We start from the raw sequence: 21,396 nt of genomic DNA, 5'->3' as shown, positions 1-21,396 counted from the left end.
CAGGTGCACACTTACAGCCTAACAATTGCTCTGCTGCATGCCGGAGCGTGTAAGTTAGATTAAACCAGAGCCCCACCATAATACGTGTGGTAACTAGGCGGTTGGAGTTTGTCTAAGGCTACGCTGGAGACAGGAAAAAGATTCCAACCAGGAGTGGTGAGGAGCCATGAAACCACGACGGAGATGGCACACATAAATAAATTAAAACTAAAATTCACCGTAATATTAGGGTATATCCGTATATATATAACGAAGTATAAAATTTTCCGTCTACTAGAAGAGTGCCTGCGTAAGGAGCGAGCTCTCCTCCGGTAGCGGAAAATAGGATATAGTAGGCAAGCAACAGACCACTAGTAATGTCCACCCCGCCCGCTGGAGGAGCCAGACGTACCTATAACCAAAGGGGCCCCCGGCTTCAGCGGAGGCTCCGTTCATTACGGTAGGGGAAGGGTGGGACTGAGGCAATATGTGTGGGTCCCGGCGTAACACGGCGGGAGAGAGAGAGAGGGGGGGGTGGCCTACCCCTCCCCGTCACTACAGCTACCCGCTCGGTGACCCGGTACCCGAGACAAGTGGTCGCCCTGTACCCCAGCTGGGAGGGAGCTCCAGGCCTCCTCAGAGGGAGAGGGAGGTAGGCTACTGTGGTTGTCATGGCAACCAAGGAGTTCCCCCAGACCCCTCCCTATACCTGGTAGGGAGGGAAGGGGAAGGGTAAGGTGCTATGGGACACGTGATCGCAGGTGGCCGAAGCCGCGATAGCAACACAACCATGGAGGGGCCACATGAACCAGACTGTACCAACACATGGCACAGGCACCTAGGCTAGCCTAACACCCTAAATAACACTGATAATACATCGTAAAAGGGGGAAAAGACACTTAGCAAAAGAGAAAGAAGCCCAGGAGGAGGCAAGCTGTTCCGAAGAACAGTTGACTACTCGGAGCCAACGGTAGCCGATGAAGAGCAAGAGCCGGGATGCTGGGCCAGAAACACGGTATAGCCCTAAATACCAAACTAAGAGAAATGGTAAAAGGGCTGTCCTAGCTATAAAAACTATTTAATAAACGATGAACGTAAATATAATAAGCCCATAAGTATAAGATGTCCCAGTATGGGAGACCGGGAAATCTTAACACGAGGCGGCACACAGCCGCCACGAGTCAACCGGGAGATCGTATATGACCTATTAAGAAGGAAAATACGGGTCCCTGGAAGACTAAAAAACTGTAAAATACTACTTATGAGGCACTTAACTTAGCCGATGCAATAGCAGCACGTTCCATCGTAATTGACGAGGTAAATCCACGAAAAAACAACACGAGAGGAAAAAGCACTCAAGCGCTGCGAAGCTAATGATTAAGGATGTCCGCTAGGGACGCTGCTGTCCGTGGCGTCGGTAGTAGTAGTAGTAGCGGCCGCATCACCCTTTGGTATCAGCTCTCTCTGGTGGGGATTTTACGTTGGAAGGTCTAAATGGTGGATGACTCGTGGTAGTGATCCCACTCGCCTATATTCTCATACCGACACTTCTTTTATAGAGTGAGCGAGTCAGTTTTACTGACATTTTCTTAATTTTGTTTTTCTCTGGTAATTTTAGATTAATTTTACCTAGAAAGAATGATATTAAGGATACTTTCATAGGCCGACACGAGCTGAGCCCAGAAATGAAATCTATAGTTCCCCCTCACATTCTGACTGGACTATTTTCTAAGTAAATTGCACTATGAACTGCACACACAATTTTAAGTACACTTACTTGGCCCTTTTTTTTTTACAAACTTGGAAACTTAGGTACACACTAATAGTACACTTGTAAGTACGCATTAATAGCACACTTTTATAAATACTAACAGTACAATTGTCAACACACTAACTAGACACTTTCCTCAAAGTCAGGTACACACACTTGACAAGTACACGCAGTATCTTTAAACCTTTCAAGGTACACACTAGTAAGTGTACTTTTTTTTTTTTTTTTTTTTTTTTTTTTTCAATACGCACTAACTTGACACTTTCCTCTCTTGGCAGACGTGTGCGACGAGTCGCGCTTCTTCAAGTGTCGGAATGGGGAGTGCATCACCAAGTTCTTCCTGTGTGACGGACACCCAGACTGCACGGACAGGTCTGACGAGGTGGACTGCATCAAGCCCGGGGTGAGGAAGGGCGGTTCTCTCTCTCTCTCTCTCTCTCTCTCTCTCTCTCTCTCTCTCTCTCTCTCTCTCTCTCTCTACAGCTACCTTGGCAATATGGTTGTAAGAGTGGAACTTATTTTTAGTAAGTGAGGAACCTATTTTGATAAGCGTAGAACCTATGTTAAGTAAGGGTGGAACACCAGCGTGGAACCTATTTTAAGTAAGGGTGGAACACTTAAGAGTGGAACCTATTTTTAATTAGTGATAGTGGAACCTTTTTTAAGGTTGGAACACTCAAGAGTTGAACCTATTCTTCATAAGTGTAACCTATTAAGTAAGGGAGGAACATTGCAGAGATGAACTTCCCTTAACTTAGGGTGGAACAGATTTTGATAAGCCAGTTAAACCTACAGGAATAGGGTTTGCAACATTGTTGGAGACTCATCCACATTGTTGGAAGCAGTCTCCCACATTATTGGAGACTCATCCACATTGTTGGAGACATCCACATTGTTGGAGACTCATCCACATTGTTGGAGACTCATCCACATTGTTGGAGACTCCTCCACATTGTTGGAGGCGGTCTCCCACATTGTTGGAGACTGTCTCCAGCATTTTAAAACCTCGACACTGATATCCAAGAGATTTATCCCCAAACTACCTTTAAATCCTCAAATTTCATCTCTCTCCAACAGAGCACCTGCCCTCTCCAACAATTTAGGTGCAAGGGGAACAACTTGTGCATCCCCCAACTATGGCGGTGCGACGGCTCACCGGACTGCAACGACCACTCGGATGAGGACGACTGCCCCGTGAGTATTATACGCTGCTCTGAAAATAGTGCCCAGTGGTTAAGGGTCTTGAGATGAAATTCAATAAGATATTCAAAGTAATTAGTTGTGTGTGTAGCAAGTTGCCTTAAGTGTCGTCAGTTCTTTTAAAGTGTTTCCGTTTCACGTAATAAGGGTTAAACTGTGTTATAACTCCATTACAAGTGTTAACTAGTCCACTGTATAACCCTGCAGGCTAAACCCAACTGCACGGAGCAGCAGTTCCGCTGCAGGAACGAGGTCTGCATCTCCCTTGACTATGTCTGCGATGGGGAACTGGACTGCCGTGGTGGAGAAGACGAGGCACATTGTGGTGAGTACTGACAGTGACTTCAGGAGTTTTTTGTGTATGTCTGCTAGAATAAAGTACATATAGCTTAGTTTTACCGGACCACTGAGCTGATTAACTGCTCTCCTAGGGCTGGTACAAAGGATTAGTTTTTTTTCTTACGTGGCTAGGAACCAGTCTGTTACATTGCAACAGGACCCACAACTTAGTGGGATCCGAACCACATTATATCGAGAAATTAATTTCTAATCGCCAAAAATAAATAACTGATTCCATGTTGGAAAAGCAGGGAGTGAACCCACTAAGAGTTGCATAATCCTGTACGTGTACTTCTGCTAAGAGTTGTCTTGTGTGTGTTTTTAAGGTATGTCCACTAAGAGTTGTATAATGCTGTACATCTACACTGACTTAGACGTGTGTGTGTGTAAGATATACATCCACTAAGATAATGGGGTAACGCTGTACTGACATTAAGTACACTACTTTAGAGGTGTTTGTGTGTAAGGTGTATTCAAGATAATGGAGTAATGCCGGAGGTATACATGACTAGACGTGTGTGTGTGTGTTTTATTATTTTTAAGAAATACGCCCACTAAGAAAATTGCATACGCTTTATGTAATTTGAATTTTGAATTTAAATCTCACTTTTGTTTCCAGTCCACACCATGATCTGATAATACATTCTAAAAGCTATATTCTGTTGAGGACTTGAGGGTGGTAGGCATTCTGAGATAAAAAAAGGACTTGGCAGATCCATACTTTTTCCGTTGCCCTGCTCTTAAGGTCCTCTGCGACAGTGTTAGCTTGATCTGAGAGCAGAAATGCATTTGCGTATGTCTGAATGGTTGAGTCAACCCAAGTGTCTGAAACTGATATTTGACCAACTGAAAACGTGGGAGGTTGTGTTGCATCCTTTTGAATGCATAGATAGTGTATGGGAACAAACATTTCACTCCTGAGGACTCTTCATTTGACTAATAATATACGCCTTAGGAACTGTACACTTGTCTGAACAAAAGCAGAGGCCCTTATTGCACACCTCAGCATAGGAGTAGAATGAGCAAGTTCTTGAGTCACAAGATCAATTAAACCTGGTTAGTTGTTAGCTCTGGTAAGGAAGCCTTCCTTTTCTTCGTCAAACACAGCATCTGCATTTATTGAAGTTGATGGCAACTGATGTGTACTGTCGTTAATGGAAGGACCACTGTAGCCATCAAAAATGAAGTTGATGGCAACTGATGTGTACTGTAGTTAATGGAAGGACCACTGTAGCCATCAAAAACTATGCTTGCTATTCCATAATGCTGTATGGTGAAGTCCCCATATATTTGTGTGACAGCACCATAGTTGTCACCCTTTTTCCAAGGATCTGTGAGCCACCATAAAGTAGTATATAATGTTCGGCAGATGTAATATGAGCCACAACTGCTTGATTATTCAGCAGTTGCATGAGCAAGCTGGGGCTTGTCAGACAGTAAAAAATTACAAATATATAGTACAACAGTGTCAACCTCTAGAACAGTTTTAAACTACAACAGTTTCAACCTCTTGAACTGTTTCAAACGGTACATAAGTTTCAAGCTCTTAGAACCGTTTCAGTCTCTTAGAGAACAGTTTCAAATAATAGAAAAATCACCGAGAGGTTGACAGTTGTTACACTAGAACAGTTTCAAACATTACAGCAGTTTTGGGGAACATTTCTAGAACATTACAGCAGTTTCGAACATTATAGCAGTTTCTCAACCTGGGGAACATTCTCGAACATTATAGCAGTTTCTCAACCTGGGGAACATTCTCGAACATTATAGCAGTTTCTCAACCTGGGGAACATTCTCGAACATTATAGCAGTTTCTCAACCTGGGGAACATTCTCGAACATTATAGCAGTTTCTCAACCTGGGGAACATTCTCGAACATACAGCAGTTTCAACCTGGGGAACATTCTCGAACATTATAGCAGTTTCAACCTGGGGAACATTCTCAAACATTACAGCAGTTTCAACCTGGGGAACATTCTCAAACATTACAGCAGTTTCAACCTGGGGAACATTCTCAAACATTACAGCAGTTTCAACCTGGGGAACATTCTCCAAAATTATAGCAGTTTCAACCTGGGGAACAAACCTGAGGAACATTCTCAAACATTACAGCAGTTTCAACCTGGGGAACATTCTCAAACATTACAGCAGTTTCAATCTTGGGAACATTCTCGAACAATACAGCAGTTTCAACCTCTAGAATAGTTTCAGACATTACAAAAGCTTCATCCTCAAACAGTTTCAACCTCCAGAACTGCTTCAAACCTTACAACAGTTTCAAACCTTACAACAGTTTCAACCTCTAGAAAAGCTCTAGGTAGTACAAGTCTCAATCTTCGTAGAACTGTATCACAGTAAAACACTTTCAACCTTTAGAACAGTTTCAAACAGTGCAACAGTTTCAACCTTGAGAACAATTCCAAAGTTTCAACCTCTGTAACAGTTTCTGGAGATTCAGGCTTATAGAATAATCTTCAGAACAGTTCCGTCCTCTAGAACAACTTCAACTTGTACAATACTTCCAGAGTCCAGAACAATTACAAACAGTACAGCAGTTTAGAGATTTTTATTTTCAGAAACGTCGAAGTGCAAGGCCAACCCCAACCACTACCAGTGCAAAGAAAGGTTTCAACCCCTGTAGCGGTTTAAAACAGCATAACTTTAAAGTATTTCAGAAACCTCGAGGTGCGAGGCCAACCCCAACCACCACCCAGTGCAAAGGACCGTTTTAACCTCTAAAAATTTCAACCCCGAGAACAGTTGCAAACAGTACAGCTGTTTCCTGTTTATTTTCAGAAACCTCGAGGTGCGAGGCCAACCCCAACCACTACCAGTGCAAAGATGGTGCCTGTCTGGCGCCTGAGAGAGTCTGCGACGGAAGGCAAGACTGCGCTGACGGCACAGATGAGGGAGGATTATGTTGTGAGTCTTTGTTAAATTGACGTCGTTTGGTAGTGTGAAGGTTAAACTGGTATATGGTGCCAGTATGAAGGTTTGGTTAGTATTTAATTTCCGCATAATGAAGGTTGAATAAATGTGATTGATATTGTGAAGGTTAAACACTATTGTTGTGCACTCTTGCCCTCTATTGTCTTGTGCTTTGTTGTGATGCACTCTGTTGTCTTGCACTCTGTTGGCATGCACTATATATATATATTGTCCAGCCCTTTATTTTAGTGTGCTTTGCCTTGCACTCTATTGCCATGTACTCTATTATCTTGCCCTGTATTGTCTTGCACTGTTGGCATGGGCTGTGTTGTCTTGCCCTCTTAACGTCGTGTGCTTTGTTATGCCCTTTATTATCTTGTACTCTATTGTTATGCACTATTATCTTGTATTCTATTGTCATGTGCTCTGTTGCCAGTTGCTCCCGAGCATAACCCCAACTTCAGTTATTGTGATGGATAATGCTCCTTATCATTCAAGGAAAGTAGATAGACTACCAACGATGTCAAGCAAAAAGGCAGTAATTGCAGAATGGCTTATCTCTGAAGGTGCAAAACCAACAGAGAAAATGTTGGAAAGTCAACTTTTAGAGATGGTAAAGGAGTACTCTGTTGAAAACTCCAATACACTATGATTTCCCCCCCTTCCCAAGCCCTCTCACCAGACTCTGGAAGGAGGATAATCTGTACAGGACATAGGTTAGGGTAAGGATTCCCTTGGGGGTTTAAGAAGAAATGCAGAGCTTTGACTTTGGCCGCCTCTACAAAGAACTTAGAATTATGGCAACGTGTGTTTTCGTTCTTGGACTCGCCAGAGCCCTCACCACAGATTGGTACTAGTGCTATAAGTGTTATTGCTTCACTCTGTCTACAGCCGCCATCATGACAGTATAAAACTGTGTAACTGTAATTTTAAGTGTGACTAAAACTGTCACGATTAAACTGTGTAAGTGAAAAATACTTATAACTGTGAAAAAAAAAACTTCCTTTCCAGCGAGACGGTGCAAAGTGGGCGACTGTCCGGACCAGTGCTACAGTACTCCGGGAGGACCGCACTGCATGTGTTCCCAGGGTTTCTTCCCTCTCTCCGAGAAGGAGTGTGCAGGTGGGGCATTGAATTACCTTTGTTGGTGTTGACAGGTAATTTAGGTTTGGTTATATTAGGTTTGATTATATTATTAGAAGGTAACTTAGTATTGATTATTAGAAGGTAATTGAGGTTTGGTTTTTAAGTAATTTAGGTTTATTAAAAGGTAATTGAAGCTTTATTATTAAGAGGTAATTTAGGATTGGTTATTAGAAGGTAATTGAGGTATGATTATTGAGGTAATGTAAGTTTATTAAAAGGTAATTGAGGTTTGATTATTAAGAGGTAATTTAGGTTTATTAAATAAGAAGGTAATTGAGGCTTGATTATTAAGAGGTAATTTAGGATTGATTATTGGAAGGTAGTTGAGGTTTGATTAGTAGAAGGTAATTGAGGTTTGATTATTAAGAGGTAATTTAGGTTTATAAAAAGGTAGTCTTTATTATTAAGAGGGAATTTAGGATTCATTATTAGAAGGTAATTGAGGTTTGATCATTGAGGTAGTGTAGGTTTATTAGAAGTAATTTTTTATTAAGAGGTAACTTAGGTTTCATTAGTAGGTAATTTAGGTTAGATTATTAAGAGGCACGTATATAACTTAGGTTTATTAGAAGGTAATTTAGGTTAAATTATTAAAAGTTGATAGGTTGAATTATTAAAAAGTAATTTAGGGATTATTTAGGGTTGATTAGATGATTATTTAGGGCTGATTAAAAGTTAATTTAGGATTGAATAAAAGTAATCTAAGATGAAAGGTAATTTAGGTTGAATTACTAACAGATAATTTAGGATTGAATATAAGATAATTTAGGATGAAAGGTAATTTAGGATTAATAAAAGGTAATTTAGGACCTTGCATAAAGTCAGTGCTTGCTTGACCTCTGACCTAGATTTTATAGGACCTGTTTATAGACAAGCTGAATGACCACATGACCTATTAACCTTATTTGACCTTTGGTCTCAATCTTATATTGACCCCAATTGACATTCACCTTACTTGACCTTAAATTGACCTCTCACACCTCATATTGGCCGTAAATGACCTTGTAGGACTGATAGTGGGATGGTGGTGACTTCATCATGACCTCTCAATCTCGTGATCTCAAAATAACCTTGCATGGCCTCCAAGTGACCTCATTTGATGTCACAGCGATAGCTTGACTTCTGACCAGGTCACTGATCTGACCTTTGACCTTTCCCAGAAGTTTACTTTTGACCTTTCCCAGAAGTTTACCTCTGACCTTTGACGCCTCCCCAGACGTGGATGAGTGCCGGGGGAATGTCAGCGTGTGTGACCACTTCTGCGAGAACGTCCCCGGAGGGTTCAAGTGCTCTTGCGGGGATAAGTACAGTCTCCACCAGGATAATAAGACTTGCTTGAGCGATGGTGAGTCTCTCTCTCTCTCTCTCTCTCTCTCTCTCTCTCTCTCTCTCTCTCTCTCTCTCTCTCTCTCTCTCTCACATGTGAATTTTAGGTGATTTTTTGTAGCCAAGTTTAAATTTGAATATCTGCAAGTTAGTCAGTATTGTAGGTCATTAAGTGCTTTATAGAAACATGAGAATTGCTTAAATGTAAATATTTATTTTGTTCATGAAACTTACCTAGTAGATATATATATAGCTGTATTTCTCCGAAGTCCGACAGAAATTTCAAAACTCCCGGCACACGCAGTGGTCGGCCAGGTGGTTAGTACCCATTCCCGCCGCTGGGAGGCGGGAGTCGGGAACCATTCCCATTTTCTATACAGATTTTTTCTGTCGCTCGTAATGAAAACACCTGTTTTCATTACCTCCGACCAGGATTTTGATTCTCCATTGCCGCTTAAGTATCCTAATGATCTTTTGAATGATTGACTTGGATGTGTGGCTAGGCATACGCTATCGTAATTTAATTAACCTTTAACTTGTCTGAATCTAGTTCGGCTAGTTTCAACTGTGTTGTCTGCACAAGTAAGGTGAGGCTACCGAAAGTGTTTGTAAATCCTCATTTGGTATGCACGGGGGTTGAGAACTTTTTTTCTTTATTGAAAAATCTATGTAAGACGTGTGAGAGAGTGACTGATTCCGAAGGGAAGACAGATGATTCGTATGTACGCAAATTAGAGCGGGATTGAATCACGGGGTCTTCCTCAAGAAACTGCATTAGTAAACAGAAGTCAGGGTAATGAACCTACTAACCTTTCTGTAGACTTTGTTTTGCCTAACCCTGTAGTTTGGCCTACGAGCCATTAGGCTATGTCTACGAAAGAATGCTCTTTTCTGTTATTGTGGATTCCATTCGTAATTTGGAATCTAAAGTGCTCGCTCTCCAATCAGTGCTGTGAAGTGTAGTGCCCCCAGTGTTGTGGAGGGGGCGTCAGATCGGCCCTATAATGCCTCTAGGCCTGGACCTCTGTCGAACTTCCAAGCCCAGGAAGACGGACATGTCGAAAGCTGCAGGAGGGTTACGGGGAACCCCCACGATCTGGCGTCCCTTCGGCAGAACCTGTAGACGAACCCCAGGCTGCCAAAAAAGTGCACGAGAACGGATCATGAAAGATTGCCTCTCGTCCTCCGAGGCGTCTTCCCCGCACAGGGGTTGGAGCTCTGGGAAGGACTCGCGCCCTCTAAAAAGAAGCTTTAGAGAAGAGGACGCTTCACGTCCTCTCTCGTCGAGAGGGAGCGTCAGATCGGCCCTATAATACCTCTAGGCCTGGACCTCTGTCGGACTCCCAGGACCAGGGAGAGGGGATGTCGAAAGCCGAAGGAGGTTTACGGGGTCTCCACATTGATCTGGCGTCCCTTTAGCAGAACCTGTACGAGCCACAGGCTGCAAAAGAGTGTTCGTGCACGTTCCCTCCGTGAGGGATTTTCGTCTTAGAGGCGTCCTCCCCGAACAGTAGTTGGAGCATGAGAAGACGCTCGCGTCCTCTGAAGAGAACAAAGACATTAGATGTCGCACAGGTGGCCATCGTCAGAAGTTTCTTAGAGGAGCACGCAGAGCCTCTTTGCGCTCCTTCTGCTTTACGGGCTTCGCCTTTATTAGCGTCCTCCCCGAACGGTAGTTGGAGCATGAGAAGACGCTCGCGTCCTCTGAAAAGAACAAAGACGTTAGATGTCGCACAGACGACCATCGTCAGTAGTTTCTTAGAGGAGCACGCAGAGCCTCTTTGCGCTCCTTCTGCTTTACGGGCTTCGCCTTTATTAGCGTCCTCCCCGAACGGTAGTTGGAGCATGAGAAGATGCTCGCGTCCTCTGAAAAGAACAAAGACGTTAGATGTCGCACAGGTGGCCATCGTCAGTAGTTTCTTAGAGGAGTACGCAGAGCCTCTTTGCGCTCCTTCTGCTTTACGGGCTTCGCCTTTATACGTGACTACTCTCCGCCGCAAAAAAGATCAAAGACGCAAGATGTCACACGGGAGGCCTGTGTCTTTGATCTCAGGGAAGAGGATGCTTCACGTCCTTTCTCTTTTGCTGCTTTGCGGTCGTCACCTGAGTTTTGCTGCATGGACGCCTCAAAAGAGAACCAGGATGTCATCAGACGATGACTTCTTTGAACCCCCCTGTCGCTCCAAGAATAGAGCTGTGAAGGGACAGGTGAGAAGGAATAGGGCTTTCTCTCGCTCCTCTCCTTCTCATAGTATCGGCTTTTCACCTGAAAAGGAACATTCTAGAAAAGAGGGTCATCCGTTTGATGCAACCTCGACTTGCTTCGTTGCCGACTGGGAGACAGGCAGAACCGCGTCCTAGAAGAAAAGATATATTGCCATTAAAAGATCTAAGCAGTCTCCCGCAACTGCGGATCGCTCTTCTCTTTCACCGGTTGCTACGCCTTCTAGATTAGTGCGTCTCACCTGCCGTTATGTAAAAAACATGAGAAACTTCCTCCTTAAGATTCTTATATCGAGAGGAAGAAAGCTCTCCCTACTATTCAAGGGGTTCCCCTCTCTTATTATAGGGTGTGTCTATCCGTAAACTCACGTTATTTTTGTTGCAAACCAAGGTGTGTTGCAAGCTGAGATACTCGACGCTCCTAGTTCGACCCGGAGGGAGCGTGGTGTTTACAAGCGTGACGTTTCTATTGATGCTAAGCTGGACGCTTATTTAGACACCAAGCGTGACGCTCGGCTGGACGCCGAGCGTGGCGCTCAGCTGGATGTCAAGCGTGATGCTCGGCTGGACGCTGAGCGTGACGCTCTGACGTTGAGCGTGACGCTCGAATGGACGTTTTGTGGACATTCATCAGGATCACAATGTGATATTTGTCTGCAAGCTCGTCGACAATCTGACTTTCGTAGAGACTCCCATCGAGAGAGTGCAAGAAATTATTACCTCTATATCGGAGTTTTTAGTGACTAATATTCAGAAAGCACCTATTACGTCACAACAGCAATCTTCATCAAGGATTGAATCGAAAGGACTTCTATCACCGTCTTCGGGAGTCCCATCTGCCGCTCAGATAGAAGAAGGACGACTTAGTAGGATGTCAGAAGAAACTGACGAGGACCACCTTCTACGTCAGCTTCGTCTGATTATCAGGTATTGGTTCTTTTGCTTCGAGCTTCAGTTGGAGACTAATTCCAACCTGTGGCTCCTCGCTATCCTCCTTCTCAGTTTTCGTTATCGAAAACAGACAAGATTCCTGGTTTGTTCATAAAACTTGCCCGGCGGATGTATGTATAGCTGTGTTTCTCTGAAATAAGCTATATATATATATTTATCTGCCGGGTAAGTATGAACAAACTTTATTGTACCATAACAATATCATAATTGTTAAAATGAAGAAGTCTCTTTCAACGAAAATAGCTTTTATAAAAAGGTTCAAGATTGGATGGAGTCTAGAAAAGTGCAAAGAAAGACTTCTTTTGCCCAGCCTTTTGCCCAGCCTCTGTCAAGACTATGCGGCAAGGCAGGCATTGGGTGGGATACAAGTAAACATATCGGTGTAAGAATTCTCGCATCGGAATAAGGTGACTTTTCCAGTCTGGTCGACGCTCCAAGGAGGTCTCTCCTTTCGTCAACAAAAGTTGCGCGAACTCCTGATGAAATGGACTACCATCGGAAGAGCTCTCATTCATTAGTGAGTCTCTTCCACGAAATAGAATGAAGTTTAGGTACAATACCATAAGAAGTTTGAACTGTCATTTTCGGTCCTCGGATTTCACTTGAGAAGATTCCTCGAATAATTTTAATTCGTTCGTTTGGAAGAACGAATACAGTATATTTTCACTCTCTCTCTTCCTTGCAGAAGAAAGAATGTAGTAGAGAATTAGCTGTCCAAGTGATTACAATACTTAGGTATTTTATCTTTGCGTTATATTACTACTGTATGGATCAAGTCATATACGCACATCGTAATTACTGATACGGATAGTAACCGAAAGGACTCTTATTCTAAGTGTACTTAATCGGTCCTTCCTGCAAACTTCCAGGAGTTTCCGGTGTAAGGACAACGCTAAAATGTATTGTTACAACAACACCAACTCAGCTTCTGCATCTAGCGTATTCGGTTTCGCTTAAATATGCCTGCTTGAGAATTCTCTTCTAATCGATAATAGTAAGACCTATTCCTTCGTAGAATAGAGTAGCTGGTAACTCAGGCAGAGTAGTGCGAGACGACCATTGATAGCTGCTGTCGTTGTAGATGACGCAGTATATTTAATCGGTACTCCCTGCAACCTTCCAGGAGTTTCCGATTTAGCTTTTGGTTATTTAAGCGTAGTGTTATGACAACACAAAATCAGCTTCTGTATTTAGCGGATTCTGTCTCGCTTAAATATGCCAACTTGAGAGTTTCGTGCTGTTCAAATAATGAAAAATCTATTCCTTCGTAATATGGAGTAGCTGGCAACTCAGGCATAATACTGCGAGGAGGTGAACGTAAGCTGCTGTAACTGTACACCAACTCAGTATCAGCTAGCTTGCTGTTATGTGCGGTCGTTTAAGTCTCTCTCTCCTGCGGGATTGATTGACGAACCTTGTATCTGCCCTACAATCACGGACTTTGCCTAGGATTGAGGGAGATTCTAACATGCATTGAATAAACATTGCCTTCGTTTGTGAAACAATTTTTAACAGATATCTATTAGACTTTTTGGTGCTGTTTACTGCACTGTAACAGAATTCTGTACGAGTTTACCGCAGCATAGCATTATAATAATGCTCTCCTAATTATGAAGAGCGCAGCCTTCTTAGGGAAGGAAGCATGCTTAAGAGGTAATGGATGAATCTGCTGGGGACCATTTCCTCGTTGAAGAAGCTTCTTTTCCCTGAAAGGACTGCAATTCAGACCCCTACAGTTTTGTACTACCGGAAAACTGAAGTAGCATCAAAGATAGAGTAATTATTCTGAAAATCTCTCAGTAGTTCAATGATCACCTCAGGTGATAGCGAGATGGTGCCAGGCATCCTGACAGAGGTTCAGAGGTCCTGCCACATAATCTAAAAGAATTGGAAGCAATTTGGTTGACTCTCCAGTTCCTCGAAGAATGAGTTTTGGCCGAGTGGTTCAGATCAACTCTGACATTTCCACAGCTCTCTCACATCTCAGGAAGAGAGCCATTGATGGCCACAGGCATGGAACGTGTCGATCCTCCAGAGGTTAGCTGCACGATTGAAGGAAGTCTGTGCAAAGCTTCTCTATCAACGGCAGCAACTACTGACGTCTGAGTATTCTTTCCTTAGAAGTATGTCAAAAGTCGTGGGCTACTCGAATAGCCTCACTTCGAGAGGTATCTCTAAACCGTTCGGCTCCGAGTCTGACTGCCTTCAGACTGTCAAGAAAGTGACCAGAATAAGAGGTTTTTCAATACTAATGGCTAGTGTCATTACCAAGATAAAGCAGTTCTGCCTATCTTGCAGTGTACCAATCGAAATGGGCCGTTTCTGGAGATAGGACAGGAAGAATGGTTTTTTCTCCACCTCGACCTTTGTGAATTACATTACCATCTTCCCTTTCCGTCGGAAGAATGGGATGTACTAGCAGTCTCAACTATTGTAGAATACGGAAGTAGGTTGTTGGCGGCCTTTACGCTCAGATATTTGGATCTGTCAAACAACAAAGCCCTTTACGATCTATGAGGTCTGTGGAAATCTCGAAATTGTAGAATATTTCCTGTGTAACTTTTTGCATGTGACCAAAATTCTAACCCCACTAGATAAGACAAAGAGGGTTAGTGAGGTTTAATACATCATCAGAGGTTTTGGCTTTAGAGGACATAATGCGGTGTGTTCTCTAAGCCTTTTGTTTTTACAAAGAATGAAAACCTGTTTAATCCTTGGCCTAGAAGCTTGGAAATCAAGGGGTGCTATGGATTATTAGGCAAGAAACAGAGAGTCCTGTGACCTGTCAGGGCCCTCAAGTTTTATCTAGTTAAAACTAAAGAAAGTGGAGGTGCTTCGGACAATCTGCGGTGTTTCGTAAAAAGACCAGACTTGCCCAGGTCGAAGAACACCCTGGCGTTATTGTTGACGAGTTCTTTTAAAGAAGCTCATTCGTCATGTTTGGACAAAGATTTGAAATCATTTAACTGAATGTTCACGAGGTGAGGGCGCGGCCTCGGAAGCATTTCAACAGAGCATGGCACTCAGTATCATCCTGAGTGCCACGTTTTAGCGAAGCAACTTTGTGTTCATTTCACAATACCTGCGGGATGTGAAGACGACATAAGATTTGCTGCTCGCTGGGGCCATGCGTGTCTACAGACACAATCTTGGGGGCAAGAAGTATCACTCATCCTATCCTATAGAAAATGGTTAGGAAGAGTTGTTAATTATGTTTATTGGGTCGGCTGCCAGTGGCGGTCTTCTCAATCCTTAAGCCTTAGTTAGATATCCTTAACTTGGGCTAGGTTGGTCAGGTGGTGATATATATTACTTCTTAGCCCTCATGGTATGGTCAATATGGTCTAGTCACATTGTGGTCACGCTCCCGTTGACAGATCATCTAGAACTCGCCAGCTACATAGGTCACTACCTTGCTGGAGAGACTAGTAAAGCAGTAGCAGACTTGGGTGACAATAATCACGAAGTCAGCTATGCTAACAGGTAAGGAACCAAGATGTCAATCATCTGCACGCAATGTGTTTCCTAAAATCCTTTTCTGTCCCTCCCCACCTCCAAAGGTGTGATTCAGCTATATATATATCTGCTGGGTAAGTTTCATGAACAAAATGATATTGTTAAGATATAATAAAGTTTGTTCCTACTTACCTGGCAGATATATATAATCAAAGTACCCACCCACCTCCCCTCAGGAGACAGTGGGAATAGAAAATCTGGATAGAAAATGGGAATGGTTCCTGACTCCCGCCTCCCAGCGGCGGGAATGGGTACTAACCACCTGGCCGACCACTGCGTGTGCTGGGAGTTTTGAAATTTGTCGGACTTCGGAGAAATACAGCTATATATATATCTGCCAGGTAAGTATGAACAAACTTTATTGTATCTTAACAATATCATATTTATATACACTATAAAACTTTAATATCTGACTGTATATATTTGATTTAATTCTTTGGTGTACATATGACTTAATTACCTAAATGCTCAGTTACGTTATCATTGTTTATATTTTTATGTATTATATAGTTAATGAACATTAAGGTTTTTGCATATATATTTATATAAGCTTTAAATTACTTTTATCAATGTTTATACATCAAAACTATGTATATAAAACATAAAACTGTATTCATTACCTTGTCCCTCCCATCCACCCAACGCCCCCTAAACCCTAAGAACGTGGCTACGGGTTCCTAGTGGTGGCCATGAACCGCGAGATTAGGGAGGTCTACCTCAACGCCACACTCTATAACAGCATCTACGCCGGTTCTGATTTGGTGAGCTGTCTGGGGGTCCCTTTGTGTTGTTGTCTAGGTACTCTTTGACTGGATGGGTCTTCTGGGGATGTCTAGGTTTTACGAAAAGGATTGTCTAGGTTCTTTTTAATTTGTCTAGTTTATTTCTAAGTTTTTGAAATTATTTTTTAAAAATGTCTAGGTTTAAAAATTGAGTTTTTTTAAATTGTCTCGTTTTTAAAGTTGTCTAGGTTTTTTATTTTTAGGGTTTTGAAATTATTTTTTTTAAATTGTCCAGTTTTTGTCTAGTTTTTAAAATGTCTTAGGTCTTTTATTTTTAGGTTTTGATATTCTTTTTTAAAAATGTCTAGATTTAACAATTTTCTAGGATTTTTATTTGCAGGTTTTTGAAGTTCTTGTTAAAAATTTTCTGGATTTTAAAGTTTTTTTTTTTTCTTTTTTTTTAATCCTAGGTCATTTGAAGTTTTTTTTAAAAAATCTAGGCTTGAAAATTTTCTGGGTGTTTTTTAATTTGTCTAGGTATTTCAAATTCTTTTTAAAGTTTTTTAAGTTATTTATTTCCAGATTTTTAAACTTCATTTAAAAAATTTTTTTTTTTAAATTCTCTGGGTGTTTTAAGTTGTCTAGGGATTTATAGAATTTTTAAATTATGTAGGTGTTTGAAAACAATAGGTTTTTATTTTTAAATAAAATATATCTGTATTCTTAGAGTAGGTTCTTTTGAAATTGTCTAGGCTTTCAAGTTTAGTTTTTATTTTCTAGGTTTTCTTGAAATTTTCTATAAAATTGTCAAAGGTTCTTTTCAAATTGTCTAGAAATACATTTGGGTTCTTTTGAAATACGGTTTTAAATTTTTTAAGTTTTATATTATCTAGGTATTTAGAAAACTTGTCTAGCTTGGAAAATTTTTTAAAAATTAAGGGTTTTAAAAAATTGTCTTGGTTCTTTTTAAAAATTGTCTAGGTATTTTAGAAATATTCTTGGTTCTTTTAAGTTATTTAAAAATTGTCTTAGTTCTTTTTAAAAATTACCTACCATGAGATTCAGGGCCTCTTTAACACAGTTTTTTCGCAATAACTTTTGATATATGCATTTCAATTAAATAAATAAACGCTTATTCAGGAAATCACTTCTTCCAACTTTACATATATCTACACATAAATTTTGACTGTATTCTGCATTACGTAGGTTGAATAAATTTGGTACTTATAATGTAAGTTTTTTTTTTTTTTTTTTTTTTTTTTTTTTTTTTTTTTTTGACTGGCCAACTTACTCAGAGAGAAGGTTTCGAATGCGCTCGTTACGTAACTTATGACAGCATTTCTTCCCTTTTTCTCAATGGATGATTGGCTATACGTAACGAAGGCTAAACCTCTGGCAACAATGACATACAAATTTAAATACAAGCAAAGCAGTACACCTTTATGAACTCTGGAACCTCTCCACTGATAGTTGTCATAATGAACAAACTTAACAAAATGTTAATAAATACAAAAACACTTTGATTATTAGTCTAACTCCCAAAATAGGTTTCCTAAGAAATTACAGTACTTTATAGGTCACAATCAGATTGACAAGATGTAGGGAATATTTGGTAATTTAAAAAAAAAAACATTGTAGACAAGCTTGATTTAATAACTGCTATATCCAATGTCAAGCAATTTTTATTTATTGGCTATCTACCTATTTACTGAAAAAAAAAATAGCCGGTACCATATATTGGCTTTAAACCTTCACCAATAATTATAGTCAGAATGATGACTTCATGAGGCTCCACCCACTTTCGCTATAATTCAGGATGACACTGAAGGCTACCTTGGGCATTGTTGGATTAGGAAATTTATCTTCTGGCTATAAAAAAAACTAATTTCTCTGGTAGTTGTAAGAAGTGCTAAATGATCCTATAGGATCCCAGCAGTTGGCCTAAACGTTTAATTCATGTATATTACTGCTATACTGTAGTATTACTATGCTAGCACTGATACCCCACCCACATCTGTATTGTTCCGCCATTCATAAAGTCTTTGGGTTTCAGAGCCGATGGAGTTTGTCTGGTGGATGGGCGGGGCAACATTTCGTCAAAAGGTGTTTACCTTGCTTACATAATGAATGTTTTTAGACTTGGCACGTAATCATTGGCTAGATCATTTTTACTCTATAAAAATTAAAACTGTTGGGTTTAGGTTGATAATGCTGACAAAATTTGTGTGGGGTTGTAAAATATACATGTCAACTTTCAGCTACATCTGATGCTTTGACAAGGAGCAAAGTCCAAAAAACAGTGTTACAGAGACCCTGAATCTCATAGTAGGTAATCCGTTCCGAGGAGCCCTTCGTATCATATAAGTTTTCGTATCTTGGACCACATTAATCAGTTCCAAGCCCTCCAAAAACACCCCAGTAAATAATTATATTTCCAGGCCTAAAACACATGTTCTAGGGTTACGATGCCGATCCGACGGAAGAAATATGACTCCAAAAAAGCAAAATACTGTACATACTTGAGTAATATTTAACTGCATGTAATGTTCAACCCCATTTTTACTGCATATGTTAGACTTTGGCATATGTCCCTTAGCAATAAGCCTAGCCTATGTTAGCGGTTGCTACTGTAGCCTAGTCTATGATTCTGACATCTAAACCTAAGAAGCTAAAAGCTTAGAATATGCCAATAAAACTTATAAATCATCAGTATGTACTCATTTCAAATTATTAATTAATCATTATTTTATAATACACAAATAATTATTAATTATTCATTATTTTATAATACACAAAAAAAAAAAACCTTCCAATCGATTTTTACATACAGCTCTTACCGTCTTACGAGTACCGAACGAACGCCAAGCAATCGCTTTTCCTAGGACACAGTAAGCCATAAATTTTCATTAGTATCTCTCTTCAACTAATGAAACTACCAAATGGTATAATAACCATTCAAGCATAATAACCATTCATTTCTATTCTTTATTCTATCTTTACCTAATGGAGATACCGAGTTACTGACAGCTATAATGAAACATATACGTAACTTAATATTAAAACAGAAGAATAATTCTAAAAAATACGTATTTGTTGGCAGTCTGATTTATTTTAAATTTTATGATATCTAATTCACAATATTTTTATTAAATGTATTGCATGTACTCATTTCAAATAATTATTAAGTAACCATTAACTATAATAAACAAAAAAAAAAAAAAGCTTTAAACTTCTGTTTACATCCAGCACTTAAGAGTAACGAACGATCGCCAAGCAATCACTTTACACAGTAAGCCATAAATTTTCATTATCTCTCTTCAACTACTGAAACTACCAAACAGTATAATAACCATTCATTTCTATTCTTTATTGTATCTTTACCTAATGTTTTTTTTTTATTAAATGTGTTTCATGAATAAGTTTTTCATTCATGAATAAGTTTTTCAATTTACAGCATCCTTTTACCAATAGAATACTTAAAGCACAAGGGGTAGATGCTGACCAATAGGAGAGCAGGATCTTATGGGGTGACTAGCATCAGGAACCAATGGGAATGGGAGAGTGGGAGGATGGTGGCGAGTTTACTCAGCTGGCGGCGCGGGAGTTTTAAAATTGTTCTCGGTGGTCCAGGCGAATCTCTGGACTTTACAGCAACAGCCTTTCGTATCTTGAAAACCTTTCTTGCGTAGAGCTGTAAAATTTTTCGTATTTTCTTTCTTATCTCAAGTTTTTTGTAAGTTGAGCCTTTCGTATGTCGAGGTACCACTGTATTATAATCATCTAGGTATTTTAAAATTTGTCTGGGTTATAAAAATTCTCTAGGATCTTTTAGAAAGTTTTAATTTTAAATTTTCTAGGTTTTGTGAGTTTGAAATTATAAAAGTTTTTGACATTTGACAATATTCTGGGTTTGAAAATTTTAAAACCTAGATTTTCTTCAAATTCTCATTTTTTAAAGTTGTCTGGTGGTTTTATAAAAAATAATTGCCTAAGTGTACAACAATTTTCTAGGCTCAAAATTGTCTAGGTTTGAAAAAATTGCCTAGGTTTGTAAAGAAGAAATGTCCAGGTTTTTTAAAGAATTGTGAAGGTTTTAAAAATTTTTCCAGTTAAATTTTTTTTTTTTAAAGTTTAGATACTTGAAGCTAGATTTTTAAAGATTGTTAAAGTTTTAACTTAGATATTTTGTAGGTTTTAAAGAATTTCTAGATACTATTTAAAAATTGTTCATTCAGTTGTATAGGTGTTTTTAAAGTTTTAATTTAAAATTTTGTAGGTTTTAAAAGATGTCTAGATATTTAAAAACTGTCCATTCAGTTGTATAGGTGTTTAAATATTCTAGACATACAAGTTTTTTTAAATTTGTATAGATTTTTAAAAATTATTTCAAATGTGTATAGATATTTTAAAAAAATTTCAAGTGTCTAGGTGTTTACAATGTCTAGACATTCAACACTTATTTTTTCAGTTGCATAGGAGTTTAAATCGTCTAGATATTTAATAATGGTTTCAGTTGTATAGATATTTTAAAATATTTTTGTCTAATTATTAAAAAATTTATTAGGTTTCTGAATTGTCTAGAGGTATAAAATAATTTTTTCTATCCCAGATCCAGAGCGTGGCCTACGACCCTGTTGAGGACAAGGTCTACTGGAGCAACTCCATCTTTGTCTTCAGGAAGAGCCGAGTTACCTCGGAAGAGCCAGAGCCAGTTGTCACGAGAGGTAAGGGTGATCCGGATCTGACTGGATTTGATTTTCTTGTGTAGACTGGATTTGACTGACTGAACTTTCATGTGGACTGTATTTGACGGGGTCTTTCTTGTAGTCTGGCTCTTGACTGGACTTGACTTCATGTAATCTGGATCTGACTGAACTGAGTTTTGTGTGATCCGGATCTGACTAGTGTAGTGAAATCAGATCCAACTATTTTTTTTTTTTTTTTTTTATTTTTTTTTGTGGTCCAGATTTTTTTTGTGGTAAACCAGATTTTTTTTTTTTTTTTGCCTGGTCCAGAGTTTTTTTTTTTTGTTTTTTTTTTTTTGTGGTCCAGATTTTTTTTTTTTGTGGTCCAGATTTTTTTTTTTTTGTGGTCCTAATTTTTTTTTTTTTGTTGTCCAGATTTTTTTTTTTCCTTTTTTTTTTTTTGTGGTCCAGATTTTTTTTTTTTTTTGTGGTGGCCAGATTTTTTTTTTTGTGGTCCAATTTTTTTTTTTTTTTGTGGTCCCAGATTTTTTTTTTTGTGGTCCAGATTTTTTTTTTTTTTTGTTTTTTTTTTGGTCCAGATTTTATTTTT

General features: G+C 39.7%; 1 protein-coding gene across 1 annotated transcript in view; it reads left to right on the top strand.

The window, feature by feature from the left end:
• The window catches only part of LOC135209727 (vitellogenin receptor-like), a 136,004-nt gene that overhangs the window by 22,344 nt on the left and 92,264 nt on the right, over positions 1-21,396 (top strand). The window contains exons 4-11 of the mRNA XM_064242492.1: positions 2,029-2,153; positions 2,828-2,944; positions 3,158-3,275; positions 6,086-6,211; positions 7,229-7,339; positions 8,580-8,708; positions 16,040-16,140; positions 20,711-20,825. Coding sequence (XP_064098562.1) covers positions 2,029-2,153; positions 2,828-2,944; positions 3,158-3,275; positions 6,086-6,211; positions 7,229-7,339; positions 8,580-8,708; positions 16,040-16,140; positions 20,711-20,825 — 942 coding nt within the window. The remainder of the gene's footprint in view (positions 1-2,028; positions 2,154-2,827; positions 2,945-3,157; positions 3,276-6,085; positions 6,212-7,228; positions 7,340-8,579; positions 8,709-16,039; positions 16,141-20,710; positions 20,826-21,396) is intronic.

This window comes from Macrobrachium nipponense, chromosome 38 (assembly GCF_015104395.2).
Source record: "Macrobrachium nipponense isolate FS-2020 chromosome 38, ASM1510439v2, whole genome shotgun sequence".
NCBI classification, from domain to species: domain Eukaryota; kingdom Metazoa; phylum Arthropoda; class Malacostraca; order Decapoda; family Palaemonidae; genus Macrobrachium; species Macrobrachium nipponense.
Note: the sequence above shows the minus strand (reverse complement) of the source record. Positions and strands in the feature narration are given on the sequence as shown.